General features: G+C 29.9%; 2 protein-coding genes across 2 annotated transcripts; both read left to right on the forward strand.

Moving 5' to 3' along the window:
* The first annotated feature begins 5,117 nt into the window (after positions 1-5,117).
* On the forward strand, positions 5,118-7,264 carry LOC136076541 (uncharacterized). Its single transcript, XM_065789877.1, has 2 exons — positions 5,118-5,186; positions 5,426-7,264. The coding sequence occupies exon 2, from the start codon at positions 5,495-5,497 to the stop codon at positions 6,209-6,211; it is 717 nt and encodes a 238-aa protein (XP_065645949.1). The 5' UTR covers positions 5,118-5,186; positions 5,426-5,494; the 3' UTR covers positions 6,212-7,264.
* A 2,791-nt stretch (positions 7,265-10,055) lies between these two features.
* LOC136076127 (protein FAM200C-like) lies at positions 10,056-10,481 on the forward strand. Its single transcript, XM_065789597.1, has one exon. The coding sequence runs from the start codon at positions 10,056-10,058 to the stop codon at positions 10,479-10,481; it is 426 nt and encodes a 141-aa protein (XP_065645669.1).
* Positions 10,482-11,192: the final 711 nt, after the last annotated feature.

The following is an 11,192-nucleotide window of genomic DNA, read 5'->3' on the forward strand; positions in this document are numbered from 1 at the left end:
CCCGTTAACTCGAACTTATGTTACCTACAAACTCTACGACCATCCGCTTTAAAATACATTAAGTTACAATGCATTGTGGTTTAAAAACTTTTTGTAAGACTAAGTTATGTTGCATAACTTATGCATATGCATATATGTATAACTTATGCCTATAAAGATTATTGATATATTTTCTTACTCGCCTTAAAAAAATATAACTTAGTCCCAAGGGGGAGGTTACTATCCCATGCCCCCCTCCCTCTTAAACCCGCCACTGCTGTGATTATTATTATTATATTGTTATATCTTATAGTACTACCGTAATTGTTAAAATTTTACTTGATTGTTTTGCTTTAATATTATTTCATACTAATGTTGCTATTATTATTCAATAGGGGTTTGGACTTGTATTCATTCTATTTGTGAACATAATCACACCTTTTTTTTACAGAATATATATTTTTGTTGTTGTTGCTATATTTATACATATATATTTTGTCTCATCTTATCTATTTTATTATATTCTTTTGTTTTATTTTTTATTTTATTTTTTATTATCCTTCTGGTTGTTAATAACCTAACCTTTAATGAGATATGTTGGGTTATCTCATTCATTCATTATTTCTTAAGTTTTCTCATCGACTTTTATCCTTTTTTATGTTATTAGTCATGTTTTTTTTAAATATCATTGTTCTTTTTATTTATTTTTTTCTATCTTTACCATTACTTTTTGTTTGTTTGTTTTTATTTTTATTTGTTTATTTTATTGTAAGGTTTCAATCAGTGGCGGATCCAGGTCATTGTCCTAGGAGGGAGGGGGGAAGGGGTAATTTGACTAACAAAAAAAAAATCCGCTTTTTTTTCTTTAGATAAACCACTTTTTATTTTATTATTTAGAATATTTTCAGAAAAGTTTGCTAATAAATATATTGAATGTATCTGTATATAAATATCTTAAAAAAATCAAATGTTGAAAATAAATATTTAGTCTGTTATAAGGGACGGATTTATATCCTCGAGGGCCCTAGGCTGAAAAAATTAGCGGGGTCCTAAACACTCCTAAATACCACAATTTTTTTCCTACTATACCCCATTTAAAAATTGAGCCCGCTAAAATCATGGTACACAGGCTGCAGTCTTGTCTACCTATAGGCAAATGTGGCCCTGTCTGTAATGTGCAACAAAAGACAAAATAATATCTTTAGTATATTCTTTTTTTTAATAAAGACTTTTATAAATTTAACAAACTACAATGTAAAATTGAGCTTTTTAGTTTTCGAAGATGCAAAACTATCAATAATCTTTTCGACATTTATGATGCAATCTCTATGGATATACATCATAGCTAATCCATTTAATCGTTCTTGTCCTATATTGGATCTTAACCAAGTTTTAAGTGTTTTTAAAACCGAGAAACTCCGTTCTCCCAAAGCATCGCAAACAGGAAGGGTGCAAAGCATTTGTAAAATACATTTAATTAAAGGGAAAACATTACCATCACATTGCTTGTATGCTTCCAGTGCACATTCAGGTAGGTCTTGTTGCTTTTTGATTGCGTTGTTCCATTTTAGCGCCCAAAATTCAAATTCTGAAGAAACTTTCCTTAATTAGTCATTCTGATCAACAGTATTTATGTTGGGCAGCCCTTTCATAAAACTCAGTATATTATTTTATGGATGCTGTTAACTCTATCTTTGTTTTATTTAATAAATTTCTTGATATTGCTACATTTAATTCAAAAGAGTTCAAGGTTTCATCAGAAAATCTGAACTGTAAATCTAGAAGTATGCTATCAAGTAACGGTAAATAAACATTGACTCTACAGTAAGTTAGAGAATCATTGGTATTGTGACTTGCGCGATTAGTTTGTTTTCCTGTTCGTAGAATCTTGATTTTTAAACCTAAGTCTTTTAATATTTATTTAATATTTTAAAATTTAATATTTTTTTGGTATGTTTAAGAATAGTTTTTGCATATTCCTTATCCAATAATTTTTTTTGAAGAGCCTTACTTAAAGAGACTGTGGTATTTAACACATTGGCTAATGAACAAAGTGTTATTACAAATAAGGACTCAGATATTGCATTTTTTAGTAATGCGTCCTTTGTTGAAGTTCATTCCACTGTGATATCAAATCAAGTGTTTCTATACTTATTATATTTATTAAACAAGATTTAAAACTTAACACAGAATTATTGCCGTTCAATCCATCTCGTTTCGCATATGCTTGTAAGCATTCCCTTATTTATATATTTAAGAACGTTACTTCGCTTCGGCGAAGCTTTAAAAAATGATATTACTTCTTTCACTGTGCCAATTGCATTTCTTACAGCTCGCACATACGAACACTTGGAAATTGCTAAGTTTAAAGCATGGTTGTAGCATGGACTTTTTATTGCGTTTGGTAGGATCTTCTGTAAGTTCTTGACGGCTCCGTTGTTTTCACCTAACATAAGGCTGCATCCATCAGTACCTATACCAACACAATCCTTTAAATTGAAGCCAAATTTTGTCAATGTGTTTGCAGCTGTGTTTGCTAGCAATTCTCCAGTTAATTCAGGTTATAAGTAAAATCAGAATAATTTTCAGTATGGCAGTTTATAAAACCAATAAAATCTTCACGGATTTTACAGGTATTAACATTAATATATCTTAATACGACTGTCATTTGAGAACTACGACTGGTATCCGTTGCTTCATTAAATATAACGCTATAAAATTTTCCTTTAAAAATTCTTGTTTTCATTAAGTCCTGAATTTGTTGAGCGCGTAGTTCAGTTAGTTCATTTTGAATACTTTTACTTATGCATATTGCTTTAGTATTACAGTTATTTAAATGGTTTTTTAAAATATTGTCCCCAGCGCTCACTCGAAAGCGAAGCAATTCCCGAAGGCATATTTACATACTCCACAAGGCGATAGCACACATGCGCCCGCGCACGATTTTTCGTACTTTTTTTATAAAGAAACATATTTTTAAATTTTTGAAGAAGTACTTACTGTACCTATATATTGTTTTCTTTCTGACTATATTACTAAAACAAAAAAAAAATTTGAAACGCTGTGGTCGTCCACTTAAGTGTATAAAAAAGAACAAACCACAAAAACGTCCACGAAATTTGGCTTTAAATATATCCCAAGATAGAGCAAACGCCAAAAGTCATGGAGAAGGGCATTAATTACATTCAACTTTTCTTTTAAAATAAACCCTCACGATCTTTGTATAGTTGTGTACTTTAATTAAAAAAATGATATTCTAATATACTTACGTGTTCTTTGATTACTATACATTTATAAAGCGACACTTCAAATGTAAACACAAAGGTAAATAAAGTATAGTATATAGTACGTAATTTAAAAATATGTTTCTTTATAAAAAAGTACGAAAAATCGTGCGCGGGCGCATGTGTGCTATCGCCTTGTGGAGTATGTAAATATGCGCGCGGGCGCATGTGTGCTATCGCCTTGTGGAGTATGTAAATATGCTTCCCGAGAATTGCCATTATTAATTACTGAAGAGTTTTGAATAATTTCAAAGATCTGGCAATCATCGCGATGACCTCGCAGAACAATATTCTGCCGACTAAGAAATATTATAGATTCAATTATAGGCTTTAATCGTTCTCGATTTTCTTTAGCTTGTTTAAGTCTTCCTTTGTTAACTAAATTACGTACATCTGTAGACGGACATTCATATGTTCTGATGAAATCTGATGCTGCCAACATAGCAACTTTGTGATACGCATTGCAATCATGTAATTGTAAGTCACCATCCTTACCCAAAAGCTTTGAATAACTTTTAAGAGGTAAAGTAACTAGCTTGACTAATTGCACTTGACCGTGTATTCCCCCAACTTTTGCAAAAAGAAAACAATACTAATAGCGATAAAAATTCCATAAAGGCATTCTGAAATCATTATCCACGGAAATTTATGTATATGTTTCTCGGACAAAAAGCAGTTAATATTCTTATCCTTCTTTAAATGCACAGAATATAGATATTTGTCATTTGGACCAGAAAACCAATTTCATTTCAATATTCGGTATTTATCTTGTTCAGTTACCTGACGTGTTAAAAATGCCCCAATGTCTATAGGCATATCATCTTTTGTCGCGGTTATTGAATCTTCTTTATTTATTTCTGTGTTAGTTTTACTTGTAAATTTAGGAGCTACCATACCAAGTCCAGGTTCTGGAGAAAAAAAACAAAGTTTCATTGTAATTTGATTATTTTCAGCCTCGCCAATAAATGCACAAATAAATCGTTCGGATGATGACACCAAAGATAAAGGGAAAACGATAGGACCAACTTGGTCCTGTATTGGTAGAATTTTAATTCTTTTGACAAAATAGTCATATAAAGAGCTTGTCCTCTTTACCCTGTTGGTCATTGTAGCTAATAAAAATAATTTCATTAAAAATATTAAAAATCATTTGTCATTTATTTATTTAAAATAGTAATAAACACACTTTTGTTTTCTAAATAAGAAATTAATTCATAAGAAATTCATTCAGTTACTATTTTTAAAAAAAATTTAACAAAGCAAAAGTTTTTTATATATATTATAAGTTTGCAATAGCTTCTCAATATTATTGTGTTTTTTAAGTTTCAGAAATATTTTTTTTTTCGGATTATTTGCGAATATATAAAAATCTAACAATTTTCCTGGATTTTGAAGACATCATTAATATTAAATATTTATGTGTTGTTTGCAGATATTTTTATGTTTATGGTTTTTAATTATTCACTATTGTTTTATTTAACTACTGAAGAAGTATGATTAGCATATGGCTATGAGAATATAATAAAATATATAAAATATATATAATATAAAGGTTGTAAAAATATATATATATATAAAAGGTTATAAAAATATATATAAAAGGTTATAAAAAATATATATATAAAAGGTTATAAAAAATATATATAAAATAAAGGTTTTCTCACACCTACTAGTGATGGGGTGACTTGGGACAGGAGAATTGGGGTGAAATGGGACACTGTTCAGTTTTATCTTTTTTTTTAATTTACTGTACTTTAACTTTTATAATCAATATTTTTGTAAAAAAGCAAATGAACAGAAAATAATGTTTATGTTTATGATAAGATTTCAATGTTTACTTTATAATAAAGTGTTTTTATCATAGAAAATAATAATAATTATAGTGGATTTCTTTGTTACTTTGTCCTGAAGACATCTTTCACAGTAAGTATTGTTTTAATGCCAATCAATTTTGTATTTTAAATTCAGTTTAAATAAAGTTCTTCACTAATAGCCTTATTAAATTTAATCACATTAAAAGTTTTATAGGGTTGTGATACTATTTTATTTTCATTAAAATAAATTTAAAATTTATAGCCTAATCTGGATTTTGGTTAATGCAATTAAAAAGAGCATAATTTTTTTTAATAATGGAGTGAGTAATATGAGTAATAATTTTTCAGATGCCAAGAAAGTACAAATGAGTGACAAGTCGGTTAAAGCCTGATGCTCATACAATAGAAGTTGCTGTGATGGCTGTCGAATCTGGCAGTTTATCACTACGAGCAGCTGCACAAGAGCATACAATTTTAAAATCAAGTTTACAGCGGAAAATAAAGGTTAATAAAGAAACTTCTTACAGTAACTTATACTATGATGAACAACATAAATATATTTTTAATAAGACCCAAGAAGATGAACTTTCAATATATCTTCGTCAAGCATCTAATATGCATTATGGACTTGATGTTAGAGAAACAAAACAACTTGCATATCAATATGCAATTAAAAATGACATTAAAATACCAGAAAACTGGAAAAAGAGTGAAACAGCTGGAACTGAATGGTTTTATTTATTCTTAAATCGTACAAAATTATCTATTCGTATGCCAGAAGCTACCAGCCTCAGTCGAACAACTAGTTTCAATCGCACAAATGTAGATACTTTCTTCAAAAACCTTGACAGTGTGCAGAAGCGCTATATCTTTTCTGCTGATTGCATTTACAATATTGATGAAACAGGTCTGACAACTGTTCATAAGCCAGTGAAAGTGATTGCTGGTAAAGGAGTAAAGCAAGTAGGACAGGTAACTTCTGCTGAAAGGGGAACCCTAGTTACAATGGTGGGTTCCATTAATGCCCTTGGAAATTTTATTCCACCGTTTTTGATATTTCCTCATGTCCACTTTCGTAGCCATATGTTTAAAGGTGCACCAACAGGTACAAAATGTGATGCTAATCCTAGTTGATGGATAAATACAGAATTATTTTTGAAATGGTTTGATCATTTTGTGGAGTATGGACATCCTAGCAAGGATCATCCATTACTTTTAATAATGGACAACCACAAAACTCATATATCGATTAAACTGATAGATAAAGCTAAGGAAAGCAATGTTGTACTCTTGACATTGCCACCCCATTGCAGCCACAAACTCCAACCACTTGACAGATCAGTATTTAGGCCATTAAAGAAATTTTACAATTCAGCATGTGATTCATGGTTAAAGGCACATCCAAATACTCCTATGACGATATATGACATTTCTGAAAATTTAGGAATAGCTTATACGAGAGCCTTTACATTCAAAATGGTTTTAAAACAGCTGGCATTTTCCCGTACGATCCATATGTTTTCAGTGATGTCGACTTTTTATGTTCTTATGTATCTGATCGACCTATTCCAGCAAATGACAATTCCGACAAACAAACAATCCCCACATCACTGTGTATTGTATCTGAAGTTATTAATGAAAAGAAACAGCAAATCAGCACTTCTGCCTACCATTGGACAGCAGAAAATATAAGGCCATTTCCAAAAGCGGGTGAAAGGGTGGCATAGAGAAAAAGTGCAAAAAGAAAATGTTCTAGGTCTCTGGTATTGATTGACACACCAACAAGAAATGAACTAGTTGAAAGTTTATCAGAATGTAAAAGAAAAAAAGAAGATAAAGATAAGAAAAAGAAATAAAGCTACCCCCTCAGGCATCAACGTAATTTTGACTCATTTTAAACATCAAGCAACCTGTTGAACAAAGTTACAAATGCATTTAGAATGGTATTTTATTTTTGTTAAACATAAATAAATTTTGTGTATTGTTATGTTTTATAAGGAGTAGAATAAACAATAAAATAATGCTTAAAATTATTTGTTTCTATTTTTGTCCCATTTCACCCCAACCATTGTCCCATTTCACCCCAACATGGGGTGACATGGGACAAACAGTGTCACTTTAAAAAACCAAGCCCTTGAACTTAATTTGATGGTTAAATAATGGGTTTTGCAATAATTTAACATGACAATTCATTGGACTATAGTTTTAAACCGATTTGTATCGTTTTTGTGGAAAATTTAAAGCGCAGCACGCAAGCAAATTTTTTTTGTCTCATCTCACCCCGTTCTCCCCTATATGAGTATAATATAAATTGAAATGTTGCAACTTCAATTGTTGAAAAATAAATACTTTTTTATTGAAATTTTAACTACCAAAAGCGGATCGCGTATGTAAATTGTACTACAAATTAAAATTAAATTAAGAAAAAAAAAAATTTTCTATTAAAACCAAATCTATTTTTTTTTTTCGTAAATTTTTCAAAACAATTTAAAAAATCTTTAAAAATAGAGCGATAGTAATTTTACTGTTTTTTATTGTTATCTAATTATATAATAGAATGAATTAATGATGATAAAATGTTTCAAAACTTTCATCGTTTTTCTTCGATATCCTAAAACTGTTAAAAATGCAACAATAGATTTTTTTTGTTATGTTATGAAATAGTTTTAGTTTTGCTTTAGTTTTAGTTTTTGTTTCAGTTTAAAAAAAGTAAATAGTTAGCTGCAGAATAATTTTTTGTATTTTTTTTTTATTTTACAAATTTTTCAATAATATTTTGAAGTTTAACATTTCTTTAGGAGGTAGTTACCCCTCTTACCTTTGCATCCGCCACTGGTTTCAATCAAATTTTGGTTTTTAACTATATGAGTTACACAGAACCTGATTTTTAAAAATTATAAATAAATATGTAATTTCTTTAATTTTGGGTTGAATAAATGAATAAAGAAAAAAATTAAAAAAACAAAATAAAAAAACAATTACAGGCGGAACTTGTTTTATTGTAGTAATTTTTTACTAAAACTGTAGTAATATTTTGTATGGAGTTTCTGACGTAACTTTGTTGAGTTGTTCGATAATGTAACCTGTTCTGCAGTCTTAAGTATCGATACTTTAAACTGTTCTGCAGTCTAAAGTATCGATACTTTAAATTGTTCTGCAGTCTAAAGTATCGATATTTTAAATTGTTCTACAGTCAAAAGTACAATGTAAAGCAGAGGTCGGCAAATTGTGGGCCTTTGCTACATAATTTGTGGGTCCCAAGCCACCTAACTGCATAATATACAAATTAGTGTAGTTGTGGGCCTTTTAGTTGTTTTCCAGGCTGTAAAAATTATAAAGCCTCCTTATAAAATACTCCCTAACACCAGATCTTGTCATTTTAGACATAGTAAAAAGATAATTTTAATGCACTCTAACACTGTAGCACTTTAAGACTTCAAATAAGATCCTTATACTTAAAAGTTAAATCATGCTAAAAAATTACTCTACAAAAATAAAAACATTCGAAAAGCACGTCAAAAATAATTAGAACATTCGAATTTGTTCAGATGAAGTAACTCAAACAACAATTTAATTAATTTAACGCTGTAAAAACTATTTCATATCAAATGTATATTTGATATGAAATAGTTTTTACAGCAGTGGTAAAAGTTATCGTCTTTAGAATGTTTTTCGTACTTTTCTTGAATAAAAATACTACATTGTTTAAATTTTTTACGAAATAAGTATTATAAAAGAAATAGTCGACAAATCTTTAATGTTTTAAATAACCGGTTTTTTAAGACTTTTTTTAAAGTCGGTTTTTTAAAGATAAACTTAGCTCCAATACCTTTTCAAAATTTATATGCAATAAAGCCCAAAAACAACTATGATCTAAGAAATGACAAATTTATTTATCAACATTATTCGCATACAAAATTTGGAAGGTCTCTTGTATCTTATCGCGGAGCTTATTTGTGGAACCAAATAGTTTTAAAAAATTTTGATTTTTCCCAAAGTTGGAATTTTTCTTCTTTCAAAAACAAACTGAAAAAAGTTATTTTCTCAATAGAAAATATTTTCGAGTTCTTCTGATCTCGTTTCTCTTTTATAAGTGTTTCTAAATGTAATTTAAAATATTTGTTTTTATTTTTTATTGTTTTTTTAATCGGTATTTTATTTGTATGACGGTTTTCATAAAAACGGTATTTACTAATTTCAAATATTTGATTTTATTTTTTTATTGTTTTGTTAAACGGTGTTTTATAATTGAGGTTATTTTATTTGTATGAAGGTTTTCTTAAACGGTATTTACTTTTTATTTTATATTTTTTTGAAATAATTGGTTTATAATTTTTGTATTGTTAAACGGTACTCGGTGACAGGATCTTATGATCCTCTTCGAGTGTCCGTGTTCTTCATATATTATGTACCAACGACACTTTTACCAGAGAATATTGTTAAATGAACAAAAAAAAAAAAAAAGACGCAATATTTGGAAATTAAATAACCAAAAATTACTCGAGTATAACCAGTAATCGAGTAACCGGTTATCGAGTTTGGATGCTTTACTCAGAAGTTGCAACTCTGATAAATACACACATTAACTTGCAAAGATATGCCAGGTAAACATGAAGCGAAGCGTAAATATGCACGTCAGTAGAATGAAAAATGGGAGCTGATTTATTTCTTCACTGAGGGACCAAGTAACAATGCTCTATGTTTAATATGTAATGAGACTGTTAGTGAACTGAAAAGAACCAAGCTTGAACGTCATTTCGTATCAAAACATGAATTGTACAATACTAAATATCCTCTTGATTCAACAACCAGAAAAATAAAATACGACTCATTGAAAAGCTGTTTAGAAAAACAGAAAAATTTGTTTCAACAAATGTCTAGCAGTGTTGATTGTGAAACTCGTGCCTCTAATATGGTGTCATGAATATTAGCAAAAAACCTGAAACCATTTATTGATGGTGAGATAATCAAAGAATGCATGATTGAAGCATCAAAATTTCTTTTCCCAAATGATAAAAAAATTCATGACAAATTTCAAAGTATGCACTTGTCCGCGCGTACAGTTACTCGAAAAATTGAGAAAACGGTTGTTAATGTTTATGAACAATTGTCAAACAATCTGTCAGAAGCTGAATTTGTGAGTATCGCTCTCGATGAGTCTACTGACCTTGTCGGTAAAGCACAACTCTGTGTTTATGCACGTTTTATCACTACGAATTGTTGTTTATTTGAAGAACTGCTTGGAATTGAACCACTGGAAACAACTACAACTGGACAAGACATTTATGACAAATTGTTCAAAATATTAAAAAATAGGAAAGTTCCTCTTCAAAAAATATCTTCAGTTGTCACAGATGGCGCTCCTGCTAAGATTGGAAGAATTCGAGGAGTTGTTACTTGCTGAGAAATAGTGGTGAGTTTCCTAACAAATTTATGTCATATCACTGTGTGATACACCAGGAAGCACTGTGCGCTAAAGTTGCGACAATTGATGATGTAATGACAGCTGTAGTAAAAACAATCAATCATATACGTTCCAATGCACTCAAACGGCGTTAATTTCGTGCGCTAATGGAACAAAATGAAGATGAACATGGTGATCTTCTTCTTCATTCAGAGGTATATAGACAAAAAATAAATAATTTACCATTACAATCAAAAATAAATGTTTGTCTACTTTTTGCAGGTTAGGTGGCTATCAAGAGGAAATATTCTTAACAGATTTTGGGAGTGTTTGCCAAGTGTACTGCAGTTCATGGTAACTCAAAAATTTTCATTCATTACAATGTCTATTGAAGAGTTTAAGTGTAAACTGGCTTTTCTTTGCGACATCACAGCACAATTCAATGTTCTGAATAAGAGATTACAAGGCCGCCGTGTGCGGGTTTTGATTTGATCAACCACATCACTGTGATGAAGACAAAACTTAATTTGTACAAAACTCAATTTGCATCTGGTAGTTGTACTCATTTTCCTACTTTAAATGAATGTCAACCATCAAGGGACATGTTATCGTCATTTTCATTAATAGTGACTGCTCTGTATGATCAATTTGAAAACAGATTTAATGAATTAGAAGACTTAAAAAAGCATATGTTATCCATTTGACTTTGAT

This window comes from Hydra vulgaris, chromosome 02, assembly GCF_038396675.1.
Source record: "Hydra vulgaris chromosome 02, alternate assembly HydraT2T_AEP".
Classification (NCBI taxonomy): Eukaryota; Metazoa; Cnidaria; class Hydrozoa; order Anthoathecata; family Hydridae; genus Hydra; species Hydra vulgaris.